Source organism: Dasypus novemcinctus, chromosome 18 (genome assembly GCF_030445035.2).
Source record: "Dasypus novemcinctus isolate mDasNov1 chromosome 18, mDasNov1.1.hap2, whole genome shotgun sequence".
In the NCBI taxonomy this organism is placed as follows: Eukaryota; Metazoa; Chordata; class Mammalia; order Cingulata; family Dasypodidae; genus Dasypus; species Dasypus novemcinctus.
Window position 1 is genome coordinate 17,766,375 of NC_080690.1, and position 24,846 is coordinate 17,791,220.

At 40.8% G+C, this 24,846-nt stretch overlaps 1 protein-coding gene across 2 annotated transcripts in view; it reads right to left on the minus strand.

Moving 5' to 3' along the window:
- PMFBP1 (polyamine modulated factor 1 binding protein 1) overlaps positions 1 to 24,846 on the minus strand; it is a 64,947-nt gene that overhangs the window by 34,367 nt on the left and 5,734 nt on the right. For both annotated transcript variants that reach the window (XM_058279774.2, XM_058279775.2), the window contains exons 2-4: positions 19,428 to 19,586; positions 9,466 to 9,708; positions 5,764 to 5,985 (exon numbers count right to left, since the gene is read on the minus strand). In XM_058279774.2, coding sequence (XP_058135757.1) covers positions 5,764 to 5,985; positions 9,466 to 9,708; positions 19,428 to 19,586 — 624 coding nt within the window. The remainder of the gene's footprint in view (positions 1 to 5,763; positions 5,986 to 9,465; positions 9,709 to 19,427; positions 19,587 to 24,846) is intronic.

Below are 24,846 nucleotides of genomic sequence, written 5' to 3' on the forward strand. Positions count from 1 at the left end.
TGCTAATGTGCTGGAGGTGCAGTTAATGTTGGGGTTTAAGATATATTTAGGGGATTTGAATCTCTGGACTGACAATGTGATAGCCAGATCCTGAGCCTCAACAGACTCCAGCACCTACAATCTGATTTATTGGACTTACCACACTCAGCTAAGATGGAGGTGAAGAAGGACAACCACCACACCATGGAGCCTAGAGTGATTACAACTGAAAATGGGAGGATTGCATCCAGCATCCAGGTGGAATCTGAGCCTCCTCTTGACATAAAGGTGCAATGGACACAACCAATCCAGTGTCCACATAGAAGAGGTGGCATTGGATTGGGAAAAGTGGACATAATGGACAAAGGGTATGGGGAAAGGCAGGAAGAGATGAGAGGTGGAGGCGTCTTCGGGACATGGAGCTGCCCTGGATGGTGCTTCAGAGGTAATCACCGGACATTGTAAATCCTCACAGGGCCTACATGATGGAATAGAGGAGAGTATGGGCCATGATGTGAACCAATGTATATGAGGTGCAGAGGTGCCCAAAGATGTACTTACCAAATCCAATGGATGTGTCATGATGATGGGAACGAGTGTTGTTGGGGGGGGGGAGAGGGGGGGTGGGGGGGTGGGGTTGAATGGGACCTCACATATATATTTTTAATGTAATATTATTACAAAGTCAATAAAAAATAAAAAAATTAAAAAAAAAAAAAAAAAAAAGAATGATGGCAAAATTAACTTTGTGTAGACTTGGAAATACTGAAATATTGAGAATGTTTACCACCCACATAACCATTTCTGAAAGAATTAACATGGAGTTATTACAGCCAGGAATAGTCAAAGAATGTGGAAGATGTGGCATATACTGCTGAGCAATGTAATGAGTAAACCTTGGTTTTATTTGTAATCTTAGATAGATATTTCTATGCTATACAAACAGCTTTAGAGATCAGAAAAAGGTGAAAAGTGTTCTAACTCATTATTTTAGAGTACATCACCCAGACACCAATATGAGATAAGTGCACAAAAATGTAAGCCATAAAATGAGCCCCATTTTTGAAAATAGATGCAAAATATGAATTTAATATATTTAATGCAGTTTATTAAAATATTATATCATGATCAATAGAGTTTATCCCTGAAACATAAACACTATGGTCTCTCTCTCTATACAAAGCTATTGATGTAATCCACTTCATAAAAAGAATAAAACTCTGTGATCACCTATATAGATACTAACAAAAATATCTGATAAAACTCAACAGTCTTTACTGATAAAAATTCTTGATAAGCAATATATAGACAGCCATACCTTAAAACTTGAAAAAGGGTATTGACACAAAGCCAATAGCAGACATTATACTTAATAGTGAAGTATTATAAACATTTCCTTTAAAGTGAGGAAAAAGGCAAGGTGCTATAATTCTACATTGTTTTGCAGGTCTGGTCAATGCAGTAAGGTAGAAAAGAAGGTGTATAAATATTGAAAGGGAACACTTGAGAAATCCAAGATAATCAGCTGAACCCTGATAAGAAAATTCAGGAAGGTGGCAGGATAACAGATAAAATAAAAAGTTTTCCTATATACTAGTGTGGCAGTTTGATGTGGTTATGAATTCCAAAAATAGATATAGATTATGTTTGTGATCTGGTCTGTACCTGGGTGTGATTGAGTTATGATTGGGGTTTTGACTGGCCATGTCATTAGGGTGTGGCATGGCAAAAGACAGAATTGGGGGTTTTTGATGTTGGAGTTTGATGCTGAAGCCTTAAGCTGGAGCCCCAGAGGTTAGCTCACAGAGGAAAGAGAAGCCAGTCCCAGGAAGAGAGGAACCCTGAACCCAGGAAGAAGCAAGCTCTGGGAAGGAAGGAAACTTGAAGCCAAAGAGAAGCAAGACCCTGGAAGGGAGGAACCCAGGAAGCCTGAACCCTCGCAGCCGTCGGCAGTCATCTTGCTCCAACACGTGAAAATGGACTTTGGTGAGGGAAGTAAGTTATGTCTTATGGCCTGGTATCTGTAAGCTCCTACCCCAAATAAATACCTTTATAAAAGCCAACCAATTTCTGGTATTTTACATCAGCACCCTTTTGGCTGACTAATACAACTAGTAATAACAAATAAAATGAGATGTAAAAAAGAGTCTATTCATATAAGCACTAATGATTATAATATATCTAGGAATAAACTTAGCAAGATACATGAGAGCTGTAGAGATAACTGTGACATATTACTAAAGGACACATAAGAAAACTTAAAGAATAAAAAACAGGAAAAAAATAAAAGCAGAAGTATGTCATGTTCCATATGGTATGCTAATTTCCCCCAAATTAATATGTAATTTGAAAGTAAGTCAACATAAACCTAAAATTCACATGGAAAAGATGTACAAAAATGGTGAAGAAAATTCGAAAGTAAAGAACAGTGACGGAGGACCTGCCCTGAAAGAGCTATCAAAACATATTTATACATTAAAGTCTTTAAAAACTGAGAGTGGAGCAGGAACTGGCAAGTGGATCAAAAGAATAGTCTAGAAAGAGCCACATGTATGTATAGAATCTGTATGTGAGTTGACATTTAAAATAATTGGAGAGGGAAGCAACTGTGGCTCAACTGATAGAGTGTCTGCCTACCATATGGAGGATCTAGGGTTCAATATCGAGAGTCTCCTGACCTGTGTGGTGAGCTGGCCCATGCGCAGTGCTGATGTGCACAAGGAGAGCCGTGCCACGCAGGGTGTCCCCCGCATAGGGGTACTCCACGTGTAAGGAGTGTGCCCCACAAGGAGAGCTGTCCTGTGTGAAAAAAATGCAGCCTGCCCAAGAATGGCGCAAAAAAAGTGCAGCCTGCCCGGGAGTGGCGCTGCACACACAGAGAGCTGATGCAGCAAGATGATGCAACAAAAAAAGCGACAGTTTCCTGATGCTGCATGACAAGAATGCAAGCGGACACAGAAGAACACACAGTGAATGGACACAGACAATGGGGGGGAAGGGGAGAGAAATAAATAAAATAAAATAAAATAATTGGAGAAAGGGTGGGCTGTTTAAAAAACGGTGTTGGGAGAACTGGAGATCCATTTAGAAAGACATAAAATTACAGACTTATCTTAGTCTGCATATATGTTTGTGCATGTGTTTTCTAGACAGACTACAGATAAAATCATAAAATTTTAAAAGTGCTAAAAAAAACAAGATAATTTTTTATAATCTTGGGAGTAGAGAAGGCCTTCCTAAGCAATCCATAAACCCTAGAATCTATAAAGATTGACAGATGTAACTACCTAAAAATTAAAAACTTCTGTACAGGGAGCAGAGGTGTCCAAGCCATTTGGTGCCTCCCTCCCACATCAGAGGCCCTGGGTTCAGTTCCCTGTGCCTCCTAAAGAGAAGACAAGCACACAACAAACAGACACACAGAACAGATAGCGAGTGCAAATGAGGCGAGGAGGAGAAATAAATAAATACAATAAATCTTTAAAAAAATAAAAACCTCTGAATGGTGAAAAATACCATTAAAAAAGTAAAACAAAAAGTTGCAGACTGGGAGAAGATATCTGTAACATAAAATGAAACCTTATTACCTGTAATATTGTAAGAAGCTCTGATAAATCTATAAAAAAAGACTAACAACCCAATTAAAAACAGGTAAATGATTTAAACAAAGAATTTGTGAAACTATTTCACAAATTAATTACTGATATACTTAGGAACAGTGCTCAACACTTTATGAATGCCGGGATCACGGGGATGTGCTCCGAGAGCCCCTGCGAGAGCCCCTGCAGGAGTGAAGGACTTTCTCCCCCCGCTGCTGGCAGTGCTGCCTGAAGAAGGCCCTTGGCTGTCAGCCTCCTTTGGGAAGTAAACTGCCTTGTCCAAGGTCATGCCTCCAGCTAGGCACAGCCCACGTCCCATGTGGAGGGGTAAAGGCCGGCCAGCGCCCACTTCTCCCTTCCCCATCCCTCACCTCCAAATTAGTTCAGCCCCTCAGTTCTTCCCTCTGCCTAATCCCATTTCCTTCTCCTTCCTTTCTCAGGTGCTGATACCAGGAGCTCTAATGTCATTTGCACTAATCTGTCTCAGAGTCCGCTTCCTGGGGAACCCAACCCATGGTATTAAAACTAAAGGAAATGAAAATTGTAATGAGATAACACCATTTTCCCCACCCATCAGTTTAGCAAAAATTAAAAAGACTGAAAACAGAGTGTTGGTGTGGGGAAATAAACTCCCTTAGTTATTGTTGGTAGAAGTGTAAACTGGTAGAGCCTTTTTGGTACACAATTTAGAAGTAGCTTTAAAACACTAAAAATAATCATATCCTTTTACACAGCACTTCCTCTCCAGGATATTACCCCATAGAAATGAGGATATTCATTGCAGCTTGTTTGTAATGGAGAGAAACACTGGTCAAGAGATGATACATCCACACTACAGAATACAAGATAGGAACTAAAAAAAATTGTACCACTGCTGGGTATATACCCAGCAGAACTGAAAACAAGGACACAAACCAATATATGTACACCAATGTTCATAGCAGCATTGTTCACTATTGCCAAAAGTTGGAATCAACCCAAATGCCCATCAACAGATGAGTGGATCAATAAAATGTGGTATATACACACAATGGAATACTACTCGGCTGTAAGAACAAACACACTACAAACACATGTGATAACATGGATGAATCTTGAGAACCTTATGTTGAGTGAAGCAACCCAGACATTGAAGGACAAATACTACATGACCTCAATGATATGAAATAAACAAGCTGCCCTAGATAGCAAGAGACTGAATGATAGGCTTACAGGAAATCGGAGGGTGGAGGAAGGATATGAGCCGATGTCTGCAGGGGTGGAATTTAAGACGAGATGGTGGTAAGTATGAACACAAAGAAGAGATAAAAGGGGGGCAAGGGGTTGCCTTTGGTTGGGGCTTTGCGGGTTTGAGGGTGGCTGGGGAGGGACAGATGGGTAACGTTGCCCAAAAGTAGGGGGAGGGAGGGGTAGCATACGAACACAGGAGAGGGTCAGGTGTTGGTGGAGAGTAAAATGCCGAGAAAATCATATCAAAATATAATAAAGAGGGTTACCTGTTGAGACATACTTTTAAAAAGCAAGTGGTAGCACCACAGTTATAATCTTATCCATTTATGTTAAAAAGTAAGCCATAATCACATGGGTATGTAACTGCTTAACAAAAGGCCCTGCTCAAGTGATTGCCTGAGGGGAGGAGAGCCGTGGATCCCTCTGAAGGCAGGCTTGCACATTTTACTCTCCATTCTTCTTTCTAGAGAGCCTATCTTGTAGTATTACTTGTGCAATTAAAAAAAAAGCAATTAAAAGAAAAAAGAGGCAATTTCAAGTGTTTTGGCCCTTCTTTCCCATGTTTCAGGGTTGTCTTCTCCTGTTTCATCCTGAAGTCCTGGTTTGCCTGAGCCCTGTGACCTAGAAAACCTTCACCGCCCCCGCCCCCTTGGTCACCATGAGAACCTGGAAGATTCAGGAGCTCATTTAATTCTCTTTCTCCCTTACTTGAGTGGGTAGCTCTTCTTATTAATTAAGGAGCCTCAAAATTGCTAAGGAACAATCTTAAAGGAGATATCAAAGCTGGAAGTTCAAAAGCTGAGGGTTACAAAAATCAAGGGAAGGAAATGACATCTGGTTGAAGTTTTGTGTTCTGTGTTTCTGGTAGAGGAGGCTGGGACTGGTACAGGGGGCCATCTGGGAGCGTGTCCACTTGCTGCACTTCCTGGTCTGAGTGGTCTGGTCTAAGACCTACCTGGCCAATGATCCCATTGAGCTCTCCCTCCAGCATCTTTACTTGGCACTCCAGTAGCTCAATGTTGCTCAGAGAAGTCTGGTATTTATCCCTGTAGAGGTTTAAGCTCCTTTCTAGAGATATGATCTTGTCCGAGGCCAAGGCAAGTTGCTCCTGTGCTAGATGGAGTTTCTGCCCTGTATCCACCTCATTAGGTGTTCCCATTTCCTCATAGAGAATCACCTGTTGATGTAGGAATGAAATCACACTGAGCTCATGAAAGCAACTAATGAAGAAAAGATATGGCTATAATCCATGCAGAGGAGTCTTATGAACTATAATAGAAACCCAGGTGAACAGAATAGGCCTACTAAAGATATAAAAGCTACCATTTGTATTGATGATATCAGAATGGTAATGATTAGCAACAAAAAGTCTGTCCTATTTAGATGGTAAGCTCTTTGAAGGCAGGGACCATATTACTATTTCCTGCTCTGCCTGGCATTTCATAGGCACTCGATAAATACCTGTTAGTTGATTAATAGGAATGGATTTGGATAGGTAGCTCTATTTTTTAAGGGCTTGAAATACTAGAATTCTTTCTCTCCTAGGTACTCTCTAGAGGTCTAGTTTAGAAAATGGAGAGGGCCATATGCACACAGGTCCTTATCAGCAAAGTTCCCAAGAGATGGGGGGGGAACAAGTTGAAGTTCCTCTGGGATTTACACATTCCTTCATTTACATTTCCTTCTTCTTAGTCAATTAATTAGTCAATTAATTGACAAATATTTGTTGAATGCTCAGGAGCAATGTGCTGCTGCTGAGGGGATACATCCGTATAAGACGTGGGGTCCTCCCTCAGAATCTTGGAAAGCTAAAATTTAAAAGTGGTAAACGACTAATGTAAATGTAATGCTAAATTGTAGTGCTTGCATTATATGTGTTGAAGGAATTACGAGCAGAAAGAATCATTAAGGAAAGCTTCATTTTAGTTCAAATAGTCCAGCATAGAATTCTGATAGAAGGGGTTCTATTGGTTTAAGCTAGTTATATATGCTGCCTGATGTTTGAGATTCTTCTTAGGAAACGATCATTTAGTGTGAGGTGTTTATTAGATAAGAGGAGAGGAGTATTTTATCTTCAGCTCTTTGTACCAGAAGCTCTCAGCGGTCTGCTCATATCCCCTTGACCCTCATCATGCACGTGGAACCCATTCAACCTGCAAGCACTTTCGACTTTGTCCGAGGGTTCTTCCTAGGTCAAGGAGTACTCTCGTTCAGTCAGGCAAGACAGGGCAGGGCAGAAGTGCTGGTAAGTTAATAACCCCAGGAGCAGTCCTCACCCAGTGCCTGGGGTTTGTTGGCTGGGGGTCGCTCTAAGGAGTGCTCTAAGCTGGATGGGGCCCCGTTGTCCACAACAGTAGCCTGCTCAAGGGTGAGTCCTCTTCTGGGATTCCTGCAATTCCCTCTCTCACTTCCCCATGCCCTCACCATGCTTCCTGGGACCACCTCCTGAATTAACTTGCATTCATATTCTTGTCTGAGTCTGCTCTGGGAAAGACCAAATCTTAGGGTTTGATACTTCTGTGTAGCAAATAATTTGCTTTGGAGGAACTTGACAGAATACCTAAAATCATTTTTCCAATTCTTTTCTCCATTCTTCTGAAGTTTTCCCAGATTTGGGTTGGCAGTGATTGCTACTTGCCAAATCCCATATCCATTCACTTCCTCCTCCATAGTAAGAGAACCCTGACTTTATTTGGAGGAAGCAATGCACCTGACTAAAATACCTCATTTCCTAGGCTCCCTAGCAACTGCTGTGCCCTGTGACTAAGTATCAGCTAATAACATGTAAGTAAAAGTGTTATGTGGGACTTCTGTAAGTTTCTTTAAAAGATAAGGCATATACTTTTCTCCCCCTTCTCCCCTTCCTTCATCTTGCTTATTTGGAACAAGGATGTGATGGTTGGAGCTTCAGCAGCCACCTTAGGGGACCTAGAAAGCAATTAATGTTGGAGCCAAAGGATAGCTCCTGGGTACCTGATGACAAGTGGAGTTGCCCTAACAGTGATGGACCATCTACCCTTGACCTTGCTTTATATGACATAGAAATAAACTTCTGTTTTATGTAAGACATTTAATTTGGGGTTTTCTGTTATATGCAGGCAAACAAAATCCCAAGTAATTCAGGGTTGCTTTCTCCAGGCTGGACTGTTTGAGTTATTATCTCTTGGTGAAACAGCCAGGTTTAATGCAGCCGTGCACTAACTTTATTAAACCATGGCTAATGCTCACAGGATTTGTTCTGGATTATATATATATATACATATTTTGGTACTGGGGCCCAGGATTGAAACTGGGACCTTGAATGTGGGAAGTCGGCAACCCCTGAGATATACTAGCTACCCTGAATTATATTTTGTAGGATCACCTTTCTCTGTTCTTTCTCTCACTTTTTCCAGCAAATTCTCATGTTACTAGGCTATGGTATTCTTTTAAAAAAAAGTTTTGTGTTCTTTAAGGCCTCCATAAAGACTCTGAAGTTAGTCCTTAAGCAAGAGTACCACCTAAGACACTCCTTGAAGTTTTATCTTAAAAGAAAATGCCAAGGACAATTACAGAATGTTAAAGGCTACCACTTCCATTACTGAAAACCTGTAATGGTTTTAGTTCTGTAGCTGCGGTGTGATGTTTAATTTTATATGTCAACTTGGTTATCATGTCCGTTTGTTTGCTATGGAGGTATTTTATGAATGAGATTTTATAGGTGGGATTAGCATTCATAATCAGCTGACTTTCAGTAAAGGAGATTACCCTGCATAGTGTGGGTGGACCTCATCTAATCAATTGGAGGCTTTAAGAGCAAAGAACTGAGGGATCCAGGAATTAGAAGAAATTCTGCCTCAACCTACACTCTTTCTGCCTTCTGAACCTCCAGCCTACTGGCTCTCCCTCAAAAATTCAGACTCTGCACTGGTATCACTCTTACCAGAATTTCCAAACTGTCTGCCTGCTGTACAAAATTCAGACTTGCCAGCCCCCAGAGTTGGGTAAGCCAATTCTTTAAAATCAATCTCAATCTTTCTCTTTCTCTCTCCTTAATCTCCTGCCAGTTCAGTTTCTCTGGAGAACCCTGACTAATACTCCTGGTTTTTGGAATTTACTCTGGATTCTTCAGGGATACTACTCCCTGGTTAAAAAAAGTACTGCTCTAGGCTATGAATAGAAATGAAAGTCCAGAACATACTTAAGCTACATCTATAGGATCTAAAACTCTAATCAGAAAAAATGAGTGATCCAGTATTCTCAATGATGGACTCAGGCTCAGTGTCTGGTTATCAACTATTCAGGTGCCTGGACTTTATATATAATATCAAAACCTGATTTTTCTAAAAATTGTTGATTTAATGGACCTTATAATGCTTCTTAACCCTCAGAGACCTAGAGTTCATTTGTGTTTACATTGTAATGGTAATGGAGAAGATGGAACTACATACACACACACGCATTAATACCAGAGTGCTCACCCAGTTACACTATTCTGTTTAGTTTCCTTCTGCTCAGTTACAGAAAGATCAAGAAATAAAGAGGAAAGTTATAAAACCTGCTCAAGACGTCGCGATGCTCTCCTCTTTTAGTTCAGATTTTGCTTTCAAGTAGGCTTGGCCTGATTTCTGTAGGTGCATGGGCATATGGGACATTTCCAAAGTTATTCTAGCTATACCTCATTTTCTTTCCGTTTGCAGTGATGGTGCAGAAGAACCAGTTCAGAAGTCTCCTTCTCTAGGATGGACTGATACTGCAGGAGGGAACAGTAAGAAGTCTGTAACTCCTCTGTGCGAAACTCCAGTTCTTGCTGAAGGGCCAGCAATTTTTTCTTCAGTTGTTGGAGTTGTCTCAGATGACACTGTTTATTGAACCCAATCTCCATCTGTGCCTCCTTGAAAGCTAACACTGGTTTCTTATTCTGCAATGTAGACAGAATACACAGAAAAGGCTTTAGATCAGGGGTTCTTGATAAGAGGTTCATGAACTTGAATTTAAATTAAAAAAAATTATTGTTGGGACCTGTTGGTGCAGGTATGATAAGTTTATTAAATAATATACAGTATAGTGTGGACTTGGTAAGGGGCCATGGTTTTCATCTGACTGGCAAAGGGGTCCGTGGAACAGAAAAAGTTAAGAACCCCTGCTCTAGATTGTCACTAAGCAAGCATTCATTCTCTGATTTATTTCATTTGTTCAACCATTCACACATCTATCCATCCTTTACCTTTCCATCTACAGAACAGTTGTTGAACATTTAACTCTATTCACAATGAAACATGTCACTTTGTATTCCAACTCCCTAAGAAGGCTCCAAAGGAAGAAAAAAAACCACGGCTCTTACCCACTAGAAGCTTATTGCTTAGGTCAGAAGAAAAGGCATGCCCGTAAAGGACCTAGAGAGTAGTATAAAGATACATGTGGCGATATGCTTATGTTTTGCTTTACATATAAACTTAAACCAATTGACCTGGAAGGAAATGGATTTCCAGTCATGGTTTTGGATTAAACTTGGTAATAAAAATACCCAGAGAGAAGGGCATTGAGAGGAATTAAGGGTGAACTCTTTGGTGGACCCTTGGGAAAATAGCTTTTGGAATGCTGGGAAATGGGAATCAGAGATATTTTTCAGGCACATCTGGGCACCAACACCTCCTCCCCGAAGAGGATATGACTTTGCAGATGCTGAGTGTGTGTGTTGAGATCTCTCCCTGCCAATCTATGGTCTACCTGTTTTTATTCATTCATTCAATAAACATGTGCTGAACACCTACTTTGTGCCAGGTATTCTGCTGGTAGGACACATTCCTTGAGTTGTTTTTCTAGTACAATACAGGTCTTTGCACTGATGCTTTTAAATTCTCTTGCCCAACACCACTTATGACAATGACTAGTGAAAAAGAGGTGAATGAAGATGGTAGCCTGTGGCCAGTCCTTACACCCATCTCTTATTATCCTCTTTTTCATTTTTAAAGACCCTGTCCAAATCCTGCTCTCCTTCCAGTCCCCCCACCCCCAGCTATCTTTGCATCAGTACCATAGATGTTACTGGCATGTCCTTAATATATATCCTTTCACAGTCTACCTTGCATTGTAATTTCTATGCATCTTGACTCCTTATTAGATGATAAACTTCTAGAGGGCATGGACCAGGTCTGCTCCTATAATGCCTGGATGAGAGATTTATATACAGTTAAGTATTACAAAGAAGAAGGAAAGACAGTAAGAGACTAAGTAAGCTTCCTGGCTCTCAAAGAATTTGAGCTTGTGACCATGGCCTCATTAACAGAGTACTTTAAACACAATGGCTTTACAATTCTTTTTATTAACTTTTTAAAAAGTTTTATTGAGGGATACTTTATATACCATAAAATTTAACCATTGTAAGTGTATAATTCAATGATTTATAAATTTAGGTTTGTACAACCATCATCACAATCCAGTTTTAGAACATTTCCGTCATCCCATAAGATTCTCTCATGCCTGTATGGAGTTACTTTCCCTTTCTACCCCCAGGCCCAGGCAACCACTAATCTGCTTTCTGCCTCTATAGATTTGCCTTTTCTGTGCTTTTCATATGAATGGAATCATACAATATGTCAACTTGTGCACCTGACTTCTTTCACTTAGCACAATGTTTTAGATGGAGCATGAATCAGTAGTCCATTCCTTTTCATGAATGGTGTTGCATTGCATGACTATATCACATTTTGGTTATCCATCCATCAGTTGAAGGTTCCTTGGATTGTTTTGGTGTTTGGCTATTATGAGCAAAGCTGCTATGAACTATAATGTGTTAATCTTTTGGGCAGATATACATTTTCATTTCATTTAATTAATTTGGTTAACAACTATTATGGTGTACCCACTGTGTATCAAATACTCTCTGGGTACTAGAGATACAGTAGTGTATAAAACAGATAAAATACCTGCCTTCATGGAGTTTGCATCTAATAAGAAGACAAGCAAGATGTGAAACAAGTAAATTATTTTGTTTATTAGAAGCTAATAAGGGCAATGGAGGAGAGTAGAGCAAGGGAGAGTGATGAGCACTACCAGGATCGAGGAGGTGGTTGTTTTGAATTAAGCATTCAGGGAGAGGCCACATTGACAGGGTGATATTTGAGCCAAGACTTGAAGGAGATGAGGGAAGAAGGCTGGTGGAAATCTGTAGCAGGAACCTTCCAGGGAGAGATCACCCCAGGTGCAAAGGCCTGGAGGTGGGAGCCTGCCTGGTAATGTTTGATGAGCCGCAAGGTGATTCTAGCTGCTCTACTCTGCGGGCAGCAGCGTGATAAGGGGAGAGTGGAGTCAGATGAGGTTAGAAAGGAGAGGGAGGTGAGGCCCCTTAGGGCCGGGCAGACCACTCTAAAGACTAATTCTAAACTTCTCCTTTCGGTGAGATTAGAGGCCATTGCAGGGACTGAACAGGGGACTGACATGATCTGCCTTAGATTTACAAAGGACGCTTTGGCTGTTCTTTTGAGAATCAGCTTTAGGCAGGCAAAGGTGAATGGGTAGTGGCTAATAAATCCAGGCAGGAAACGACAGTGGCTTGGACCAAAGTGGCAGCAGTGGAGGCAGGGAGAAGGCGTTGGAGTCAAGCCAGGTTTTGAGAGTAGAGTCCACAGGATTGCTGTTAGGTGTGGGATGGTGAGAGAAAGAGGCAAGACAGGATGACTTCAAGGTATTGTTGCCCTGAGTAACAGGTGAGAGGGAGTGGACATTTTAATGAGATCGATTCAGTCGGAGCTGGGACTGAGAGAAACTCTTCTCTAGTGAGGATGGGTAATGGCAGCACAGAAAAGGTAAGGAAAGCTCAGCCCAGCTCAGAACCAGAAAGACAATAGCTGATTGGGTCAGTTCAGTATGAATGACTCTTTTCTGACTCTTCTGGAAGTTGTTCTCATTCTAAATGACTCAGAATCAAGAAGACGGAGTAATGGACCACTCTGGTCACCAGGCAAAAGAAATGCAGGGCAAAGACCAGCTGGGCTCTTGGCCTGAAAATCTGGTGTAGGTAGCTGGAGGGAGGTTGATGATATTTCATTCCTAAGCCAAACGAAGTTGAATTTTGCATTTACTTTGTGTAGTTATAACTGCCAACATTTATATTAAATATTTTTATTTAAGTGCTTCATTCTTTTCAAGATAAGAATGTTGCTGTTCTCCCAACTCACCCGTGTGAGTGAATGACTTTTGGAGATAAGGGAGTTGGGAGTAGTGTGTGTGTGTTGTATTGACTTGTGTGTTGCGTGTGGGTCTGCGCTTGTGTAGGGGAACATTCTCAAGAGCCCAACTCCTATCTCCACAAGTAAGGCTGGATGAGGGGTGATGGGGAGGAAGGTACTCAGAAAAAGACATGATCACAAATAAGTATTTAATGTGGACAGAACTTAAAGCAAAGGAGTGAACAACTTGACGTAGGGTTAATTCAGAAGGGCTTATTTTAGTGAAGCAAATACCTACTAAAATCCTCATCAAATTTTGCCAAAATCTTTTTTTTTCCCTTAGGTTCACTGAAGGAGCTGATCTCTGAGAATTAAGAAAACAGATTGCTGGTGTTTCTAGAGCTAGTGTGCAACAGGTGATTTGGACATGATGACCCAGTTGAAAACCAATTGTGGTCTTCTTTGTTGTCTTTATTGTTGTATATGTTCATTCTCTGCTTTCCCTTCTTTCCACATCCCCATTTTCTCGTCACTGCCCGAAAGAATGAGAGAAATGCTCTTCTTTTAAAAGAAGTTCTTTTGGACTTCCTTCCCCTCCTAGTAATACACCTGTATACCACTTATACTTAGGTCTATTCATAATTTCTCTTTGGTTTAAAAGCTTCCTGAGGACACAGAATGTCTTTTCTTAGGTGTTGTGCACAAAGTTTAGCAGTCTGGCAGTGATGCTGGTGGACTGCTAACAGTATTTCTTCCCTGGAGGTCAAGCGGACTCTTTTGGGTTTGATGTTGGTCTGAGATAACATAAGGGACCATCCAAATGATCTGAGTTCACTCAAACCCTCTACAACAGGGCAAACATAGCACTTGTCCTAATTTGTCTGGCTATAAATATCCAATAATTGTTTTTATTTGAAGAGAAACTACATAGAGCTTTCTTGGATGGGAGTTTTAAACATTTGGATACTATAGACACCTTAGGGTTTAGAGGAATCAAATTTCAAAGGCTTGGAGAAATGCCTAGACTTATTTGAGACCTAATAAATTTCTACTTATTTATCCTGAAGTATTCAAAAGGTTATTTTTAGTAATTCTAAATGAATAGAAAATGAGAAACTACGGGATTTTGCCTGCATCTCCCTTGCATATGTGCCAAACAGCAGTATCATAAATGCACTAATGCGTTTCGTATTGCTGTTGCTGCTACTTCTTTTTGTTCTCTTTCTAGTGAAGATGAATATTTCATTAAATTCTTCTTTGACCTTTAAACTGAGATCTAGAGAAAATAAGTTGGAAGTGGTTTTGTGGTAATGAGATGAATTCTTCAAATGAGAGTTCAGAGCTGGATTTGATTCCAGAGGCCACTTGGGCCACCATGGTTCTCAGATGGGTTTCTAGCCAGGACTCAGCTGTCTGAAAAGATGCAGAGCACTGGCTGTCCATAGGAATCTGTTCCCAATTTAGTCACCCTTTCAGCCCTACTTGTGGTCAAAGAGATTAGAATTATTGCTGCCTCCTTGTCTACATGGCCACTTGATCACAGAAGGAAATTAATTGTCCTGGCATGATTTGTCTTTTGATAAGTCACATTGGTTTCCACCCAATACTTTGTGCTTTTTGAGTTGATGCTAATTGATTGATGTTAAGTTCTATATTTTTCCCTGATATTGAAGTTAAGCTGACAGGTCTATAATTACCAGGATTGTCCTTTTTCCCTTTTTAAAAAGATGAGCACTTCATTTACCCTTTTTCAGTCTACAGGGACTTTCTTTATCCTCTTGAGTTCTCAAAAATAATCGCTAGCAGCTATATAATAACACCTGCCAATTCCTTAAGTACTCTTCGAAGTATGTCATCAGGCCCTGCTGATTTGCCTAATGCCAGTTTTTCAAAATACTTTTTAACCATTTTATTCCCTATTCTAGTTTGCTCAGATGCTCTTCTGTCACTGGTTGCCATTGTTCTGATTACTAGATTCCTGCTGATTTTTTTCCCATTTAAGAACTGAGAGTCTCACTGTCATTTTTCAGTCATTGTCATCAACTTCTTTCTCAATCTTTGTTAAGTGAGATATTTTCTTTGTAATTCTAGTTAAGCCTTATATCACTAAGTAGGTTTATTTGTTATTTTTTATGTCTACAAATTTCATTTCTTGTACTTTCTGGTAAAGAATAGAACCATGTTTGAGAATCATGCAATTCTTTTGGACACATCTTCGTGGTTTAGGCATTCTCCTGCTTAGTGACTTCTGCTTACCAGAGAGTCACTTTTTTAAAATAAAGTTTTTATTTTAAAATAATATTAGATTTACAGAAAAGTTGCAAAAAAAGAACACAGAGTTCCTGTATTCTTTTATTCAGCTTCCCTTACTGATAACATCTTACACAACTACGGTACATTTATCCAAACTAAGAAATTAACATGGGCATATTACTATTAACTAAACTATAGGCCTTTTTTAGGTTTCATGAATTTTACCATTGATGTCCTTTTTCTGTGCTAGGATGCAGTCCAGGATCCCATACTGTACTCAGGAGATCACTTAAAAAATTTTTGCTTTTCATTCCCAATGATTCAGAAATAATATCTGTGTGATAATTTTTACCATGAATCCATTAATCTTTACATATTTAAGTAATATAAGTAATTACTTTTACCTTTGCAGGAATCAAATTTGCCTTACATAGTTTTATGCTAAAAATAATGTCCTCCACACACTCTGAAGATTAGTTTGACAATATAAGCCTTACTGAATGTCAGGGTATGTTCCCCATGGTACCTCCAGGGCCAAAGGAGCCTGGGAAAATTGCTCAAAAAGACCCGCCCTTTTCTGGCATGATCGTTTTATTGTTATCGCCATTGTTCTTTTCTCCTTTTACTTTATTTTTTAATTGTCTTTTTTTTTTTTAAAGATACACAGGATCACAAAAAATGTTATATTCAAAAAATATAAGAGGCTCCCATATACCCCATCCCCACCCCCCACTCCTCCCACATCAACACCTCTTTCATCAGTGTGGCACATTCATTGCATTTGGTGAATACATTTTGGAGCACTGCTGCACTGCATGGATTATTGTTTACATTGTAGTTTACACTCTCTTCCAGACCATTCAGTGGGTTATGGCAGGATGTATAATGTCCAGCATCTGACCCTACAATATCATTTAGGACAACTCCAAGCCCAGAAAATGCCCCCACATCACATCTCTTCTTCCCTCTCCCTGCCCTCAGCAACTACCGTGGCCACTTTCTCCACATCAATGCTACAGTTTCTTCCGTTACTAGTCACAATATTTCTATAGTAGAATACCAGTAAGTTCACTCTAATCCATATTTTATTCCTCCATCCTGTGGACCCTGGGATGGTGATGTCCACTCCACCTCTAAACTGAGAGGGGGCTTAGATCCCACGTGGCTGATGGATGCAATTCTCAAAAAAGATTTATTTATTTATTTCTCTCCCCTCCCCACCCCCCCCCACCCCAGTTGTCTGTTCTCTGTGTCTATTTGCTGCATCTTCTTTGTCTGCTTCTGTTGTTGTCAGCGGCACGGGAATCTGTGTTTCTTTTTGTTGTTGTTGTTGTTGTTGCGTCATCTTGTTGTGTCATTTCTCCGTGTGGGCGGTGCCATTCCTGGGCAGGCTGCACTTTCTTTCGCGCTGGGCGGTTCTCCTTATGGGGCACACTCCTTGTGCGTGGGGCTCTCCCACGCGGGGACACCCCTGTGTGGCAGGGCACTCCTTGTGCGCATCAGCACTGTGCATGGGCCAGCTCCACACGGGTCAAGGAGGCCCAGGCTTTGAACTGCGGACCTCCCATGTGGTAGGCGGATGCCCTAACCACTGGGCCAAGTCCGTTGCCTCCTCCTTTTAACTGAGTCTTTTTTTTTAAAGATTATTTTATTTATTTCTCTTCCCTTTCCCTGCCCCGCCCGTTGTCTGTTCTCTGTGTCCATGTGCTGTGTGTTCTTCTTTTTGTTGGCTTCTGTTGTTGTCAGTGGCACGGGAATCTGTGTTTCTTTTTGTTGTGTCATCTTGCTGTGTCAGCTCTCCGTGTGTGCGGGGCCATTCCTGGGCAGGCTGAACTTTCTTTCGCGCTGGGCGGCTCTCCTTACGGGGTGCACTCCTTGGCGTGGGGCTCCCACGTGGCGGGGGGGAGGGGGCACCCCTGCATGGCACGGCACTCCTTCTGTGTATCAGCACTGTGCGTGGGCCAGCTCCACACCGGTCAAGGAGGCCCGGGGTTTGAACTGGGGACCTCCCATGTGATAGGCGGACGCCCCATCCTTTGAGACAAGTCTACTTCCTTAATTGAGTCTTTTGATTCCTGGGCAGTGGCAGGACTAGGGTAAGGCAAACGAGGTGCAAATCTTAAGGAGTCACTAAGTCCTGTTGTCACACAAGTATGGGGTTGGTGCGGGAAAGTCAGAGCCCCCATACATTTTGCACCCTTTGCACCTCACTTGTCTTACCCTAGTCTAAACCCTGTTTCTGATTTTTGGAGCATAAGATATTCTTGATTCAAAGGTCGTATCATTTTCCTTCCTTATCACCCACTCCTACTCCTTTAATTACATGTAACATCTGATAAAATATTTTGGTTTTCTCACATAGCTGTGGTCCCAAACTATGACCTCCTGATTATATTCCCAGCTCCTTGTTAGATATAAGTAAAAATTTCAGAAAGTCTTGGGCTCTCCCTTTGTTCCCATGTTACATTTCCTCGTGGAAGGCAGACATGGCAGGGATTTTCTGAGTGGATGAGTATAAGGCTCCATCTAATTGTGTATTTGTATGCATAGTCCACAGTTTAAATTTTACACTAAGTGCTAGAAAAAAAGAACTTGTTTTAAAGCTTGTTTCAAGCTGTTAGACCTTTTTTTTCTGGGCAATTAGAATAATAAATGAGATTTAATATCTTCTTTCTTCCGAGTTGCCAGGTACATTTATAAGCCACATGGCCTTTCCTGACTGGGTGAATAAGTAAACTTGTCATTGCCATGGTAAAATTATCCTAAAATGTTAATATTTACAAAGAAGTAAATTATGATAATCTTCTTCCTGAGCTCTACTTAGGAAGACTGATGAATTTTTCTGTATTTATGACTTCCTAGGGAAAGGACAGCAATGGTCCATAAGTTGAGGTAGAATTGCTGTGTTGTAGGATTTTTAGGGCATTGCAGAGGAGCATTTGTGGTTTTTGTAGGGAAGGGATGGCTCCTGGGAGAACTCCAGCAGTTCCAGTGAAAGGAGCACAGATCCTTGACCACAAACACTGAAGAACAGAATGGCCGCTTATATAGCAGGTAAGAGGCTAACTTGGAGGCCCAGCAATGGGTCTGTGTAGCTTTATGTTTACCAAGACCTCAAGTCCCTAAAGAGAAACGAAGACCACAAGTAAGGAATTCTTGGAAAGTCAAAGTTTTTAGGGAGCTGTGGGGAAAGATCTCCCAGCTGGATCTCCAGCTTGTGTTGATAAATTTAGGAATGGGTTTCAAAACTGTAGCTTTAGAATCTCCAAAGAGAGAGAAACCCAGACCTCAGACTAAAACAACGTTGCCTCAACCGTTGAACTGCTCAGACTACACCTAAGTATTAGTTCAACACCTGTCTTAAGAAAGATGATCATGCCAGGAGGTCTTACCATTTACACAGGGATAGGACACAGGTTACTGGTAGTCTCGGCTTGGAAATCCCCAGAAGCAGGCTCTGTGACAAGGAACTGAGTGCAGGTATAGTTTGCTTGGGAAGTTATCTGAGGAAACTGCTAGGGGGGTGGGGGCATGAGACAGAGAAGGGAAGGAAGTTAAGAAAGGGCGTGTTCTCAAACCAATTACCCTTGTATGTAACTAGAGCTTGGGGAAGTCTGGGAGACAGGGAAGAACCTGTCTCAGAGTATCTCTGACTGAGGGACAAGGAGATGGGCTATTTAATCAACCACCTCCCTATCTCTCTGGTGGAAGGCTGCTTCTAGAGGCATTCAGCACGTTCTGCTTGTCCTAAGATTGGGTTCCTGCATTAAAAAAAAACTTGCAAGCAGAGTTGCAGGTGTGGGCAATGACAGTATCTGCCTTGGACAGTGATACCTTGGAGCAGGAGGAATGGTTTTTATTTCCATGGTTGACTTAGAAGCTGGCCAGATCTATTAGGAGAAGCTACTCTATGTATATACCAATGATCTGGTATTTTCAGGGCAGTGGGTCTCAGGTACTGTTAATCCAAGTGTGAAGAACCAGAGAAGGAAAAGACAGAGTCTCAGCTGTGGATGACCTTGGAGTAGCAAGATTTCAATATCCTGATGTTGTTTTCCGAGTGTGTGTTAGAGTGTATGTGTGTAATGATCTCTTATTGCCTGCTCAGTAAATGTTCATAACTGCCCAATGCAAACACTTCCTATTTTTCCTGCCCAAGGGAGCAGAGGTGGGAGTCAGGGGAGCAGAGGTGGGTGGCAACTGCTGAATCCCTTACATGGCAGCTGTTCATCATCATCGCCTCCTCTACACAGAGCTGATTCTCCTGCAAGGCCTTCCCCTGTCTCTTGCAGACATCATGTAGATTCTTGATGTCAATTTGCAGGCTCAAGAGCTTGTTGTTCAGACTGCCCACTTCTCTGTCTCTCTCCACCATCTAGGCCGCCAGAAAAACAGAAGCATCAGTTCTAACTATCAAGGAAAAGCTTACTTTAGTTCACTTCGGTTAGCAGAGACATTAAATTTGCTGGAAACTTGTCCATCTACTTTAGCTGTTATTGCTCATCCTGTGTGACATTTACAGTATCCATTTGTGAGGTGTCCAAGTGCTCTGTGCTATTCAGACTTATACATATTTACTTATTTATATGAATTAATCTTGATCACACTGCTGTGGGTGCGTCCCAGATACTTGCCGTGTTTTTGAAGAGGAAGTCGGTGCCCTGCCCAGAATAATTCCAGGCACCTAGGGGACTGCCTCTAAATATTAATAGTTCTGCCACTGATGAAATGGACATATTGAGACATCAAATGAACTTGTCAAGGCTATAGTGAATCAGTAATGGAATTGGCTGGGATTCTGAAGTTTCTTAAGTTTCTCTTTTACCCATTAAACCGAAAGACCTCCATTACCTATAAGTCTGTTGCTCTTCTTTGAAGGCTTATCCCAGTGGGAAGAAATGTAAAAGCCCTGGACCTATTACATAAGTTCCCTGTCTTTGATTATGTGCAAAAAGGCCTAGCTCATTATTGTGGGGTAAGAATGGAAATTAGTGATCATGATCAAAACAGAGAAAATGGGGCCTAGCAACTTGAGTGAGGGTGGAGTGCAGGTCTGCAGTAAGAGACCGGAGGCTCCATCATACCAGGATGCCATCCTCCACTCTCGGTGTTGTGGGTAGTCCTGGTGTGAAAAGAAAGCTAGAACCATAACATTCCTAAAAGAAAATGTAGGGAAACATCTTCAAGGTCTTGTAGAAGGTGGTGCTTTCTTAAACCTTACTCCCAAAGCACAAGCATAAAAGGAAAAAGAGATGAATGGGACCTACTCAAAATTAAGCACTCTTGTGCTTCAAATGACTGTTAATAATAGTGATGACTGAAAAATATTTTGAAGAGGTTACGTTGGGGGCTCTGCCTCCAGTCTTTTGAAGTGCCTACATATGAACAAAGTAACAGTTCTTTAAAAAAGGAAACCCATTCCACTTTTCAAGTATGCTTTGTTTTAAGCCATAAAAACACAGGTGTACTTTTGTCACAAGTTACTAGCTAGAATTTTCAAGAAGAGTTAAAAACAAAAAGACTGGCTACAAAGTTAATTATAGTGATCAAATACCATACTTGCCTTTCATTTACAACCTGTTCCTTACTCCTTCCACCTAGTCCTTTCTTTGTCTTTAAGTGTATAGCTCCAGGCATGTTTATTTATTTTAACTCTCTCAAGGTAATATATAGAATGTGCACTAAAGTAAATAAATCCACATTTTTTACTTCATTATTGCATTTTCAGGGATTTAATTGTACTCTGTAATTTATTTTTCTTATTTGCTAAAAGTTCTTTGCATTCTTTTTGAAGAATCACAATACCAAAAATCTGGACATTTTTCACCATTGTTGTATGAATCCTATGAATGACATTTTCAAATTTTTGATTTTGAAGACCTGCACTCAGTCTAGAAAATACTAGCTGTAAAATTTGTTCAACAGTTTCCATTTTATCTGTTGTATACTGCCATGATGTCTTAAACTACAGGAATTATGAGTTTTTAAATTTGCTTTGAGAAAGGTAGATGGTTGTTTTGGCCATTATAATGTGAAACCACTTCTTTCTTTATAGTATTTGACCAAATCTGTATGTCTACAATATTTGTAAATACATGCAATATTTGTATTTCTTATCCGAAATCTATTCACAGTAGGGTTTTTTGGTCTGTACAGTGTTTTCATGGTCTGACCTCCTTAGTTGTGCATATAAATCCAATTATGGACTTGAAATATTTTAAAAGTATAAATACCCTTATTTGCTGCAAAGACCAGTGTGTAGACATTTGTTGTTTGTTTTTTTTAAAGATTTATTTATTTATTTATTTATCCCCTCTCCCTCCATTGTCTGCTCTCTGTGTCCATTTGCTGTGTTCTTCTGTGTCTGCTTGTGTTCTCTTTAGGTGGCTCTAGGAACCAATTCTGGGACCTTCCGGAATGGGAGAGAGGTGATCATTCTCTTGCGCCACCTCAGCTTCCTGATCTGCTAAGTGTCTTATTGTCTCTCCTCTGTGTCTCTTTTTGCTGTGTCACCTTGCTGAATCAGCTTTCCACATTTGCCAGCACTCCTGCGTGGAGTGGCACCCCGGGTGGGCCAGTAGCACTCTGTGGGCCAGTTCGCTGTGCGGGCCAGCTTGCCTCCACCAGCAGGCACCGGGCATTGAACCCTGGACTCCTATGTGGTAGACGGGAGCCCAATTGCTTGAGCTATGTCTGTAACCCAATATTTGCTTTTTAACAGTATTTTTTAAGTGCTCCATTTTAATGCCAAGGAATAAGTCTTTTGGCAACACAAACTGGTCAATGCGGGTATGTTCAGATTAAGCCAACAATATTTTGCATTTTTATGCTGTTTTCCTGTCAACACTAATGAAGTGTTGCCTGAATGTCTGAATGGAATGCATCCCTGTTTAAGAGTATGTAACTAAAAAATAAATTAAAAAAAAAAAGGTAGTTTTTTAAAAAAATGACTTTGTTAAGAAGGTAAAAAGGTAGCCTAATCAATTGGAGAAAATCTTTGGAAACCACATATCTGATAAGGGTTTGATTTCCACATTATATAAAGAGATCATACAACTCAACAATTAAAATACAAGCAACCCAATTAAAAAAATTGGCAAAAGACTTGAATAGACATTTTTCCTAAGAGGAAATAAAGGGAGTGGATGTGGCTCAAGTGATAGAGTGCCTGCTTTCCACATGGGAGGTTCCAGATTTGGGTGCCGATGCCGCCCTAAAAACAAAACAAAACAAAAAACAAAACAAAAAAACAGCAAACGAATGAAAAAACTAATTCAGGGGAGCTGATATGGCTCAGTGGTTGAGTGCTGGCTTCCCACATATGAAATCCCAGGTTTAATCCCAGGTCTGTACATGAAAAAAATATGTATACAAATGGCCAAAAAGTACATGAAAAGATGCTCAATATCAGTAGCTAATGGGGAAGTGCAGATCAAAACTATAATGAGATATCATTTCGTGCCTTACAGAATGGGCATTATTAACAAAACATAACTGCAATGCTGGAGAGGATATGCAGGAATAGGAACACTCCTTTACTGTTGGTGGGAATGTAAAATGGTGCTGCCTCTGTGGAAGACAGTGGCGATTCCTCAGGAAACTAAAGATAGAACTGCGCTGTGATCTGGCTATCCTGTTACTAGGAATATATTCAGAAGAACTGAAAGCAAGGATGTGGACAGATATTTGCACACTGATGCTCATAGTGGCATTATTCACAATTGCTAAAAGATGGAAACAACCTAAGTGCCCATCAACTAATGAATGGATGAACAAAATGTGGTCTATACATAGAGTAGAACACTGTTCAGCTGTAAGAAGAAATGAACCTGGGGAGGCATATGACAACACGGATGGACTTGGAGGATATTATATTGAGTGAAAAAAGTCAGGTACAAAAGGACAAATATTGCTTGGTCTCACTGATATGAACTAAATAAGATGAGTAAACCTATGGTGTTAAACTAAAGAGTAAAGGTTAATAGCAGGCAGAATGTAGGTTGAAAAGGGGGAGCTGATACTGAATGTATGTAGAATGCTTACTAAGGTTGATTGTAAATATGTGTTGGTTAATGTTAATTGAAAGACAGCTAGGGAAGCAGACTTGGCCCAGTGGTTAGGGCGTCCGTCTACCACATGGGAGGTCTGCGGTTCAAACCCCGGGCCTCCTTGACCCATGTGGAACTGGCCCACGTGCAGTGATGATGCATGCAAGGAGGGCCCTGCCACGCAGGGGTGTCCCCCATGTAGGGGAGCCCCACGTGCAAGGAGTGCCCCCATAAGGAGAGCCGCCCAGCACAAAAGAAAGTGCAGCCTGCCTAAGAATGGCGCCGCCCACACAGAGAGCTGATATACGAGATGACGCAACAAAAAGAAACACAGATTCCTGTGCCTCTGACAACAACAGAAGTGGACAAAGAAGAACACGCAGCAAATAGACACAGAGAACAGACAACTGGGGTGGGGGGGAGGGGAGATAAATAAATAAATAAGTCTTAAAAAAAGAAAGACAGCTAGAAGATAATCTAGGGATGTATAATATAGTGATTTTGGTGGTAGATGAAGATTGTGGTTAACAATACAAATACAAGAATGTTCTATTACCAGGTGTTAAGAATATGGTGAAACATGGGAAAAATACAACTAATGTAACTTATAGACTATAGTTAACAATACTATTGTAATAGTTTTTTAACAAAGGCAAAGAAGGTACTATATCAATGCTAAAGGTAAAAAAAAAGAATATGGGATATAGTTTTATGAGATGTGAATATGATCAAGCATTTTTTTTTTTTCTTTTCATTTTCTTCATTAAGGAGACCTTGGTCAGGCCATTAAACTAATCTGTGTTCATTTATTCATCTTTTGGAACACTGGAGAAACAACTGAGTTTATTTTTAGGATTAAATAAGATAAATGTGCCTGGACAGGATTTTTTAAAGTAATATTTCCATAATTAGTTAAACTACTTCTTGTCTGTTATTTTATTTTTTGAAGTTGAAATAAAGTTAAAAAAAGAAAAAAGAAATTAGGAAGAAGAGCTCTGTGTTCCTGTATAGTGTCTCAGTCCTATCACTGGCTTTCAATGACACTTGCTAGGTCAGGCATTACCACTAAGTTTTGGATCTTGCAACTGTCCAGTGCTTTGATGGACTGTTCCTGTCTTAGGTTAGATGACCCAGGAGCAGGCTCTGAGGAGAGGCATCTATTAAAGAAAGGCTCCCAAGGGAAGCATTAAAGAAGTGAGGGAAGCAAAACAGGGACGGGGAAGAAAACAAGTAAAGGTGTGACTTCAGACAAAGTCCTGAGGGCAGTAGCTTGAACCTGATCAGGAAACCCAGAGTATAAGCTACATCTGAGAGCTTGCTCTGACTGAGGCAATGAAAGCAGGGCTGTCAAGCTCCTGTGCATCTTCAGTCAGTGGCTAAGGGCTGTACCATGGGATTCAAGCTCCTAAATATTTTCAGCTCTTGGCTCCTATGACCAAAGCAATTCCAATAGCCCAAGGCCAATCCTCCTAAGAGGGTGCAAAAGTACACAGGAGTCTGGATGAGTTCACAGAAATGGTAAAGGGATAGGAGCCACAAGGCCCCAGGTCCATAGCTATTAGTAGCAGGGCCCGGAGAGAACATTCT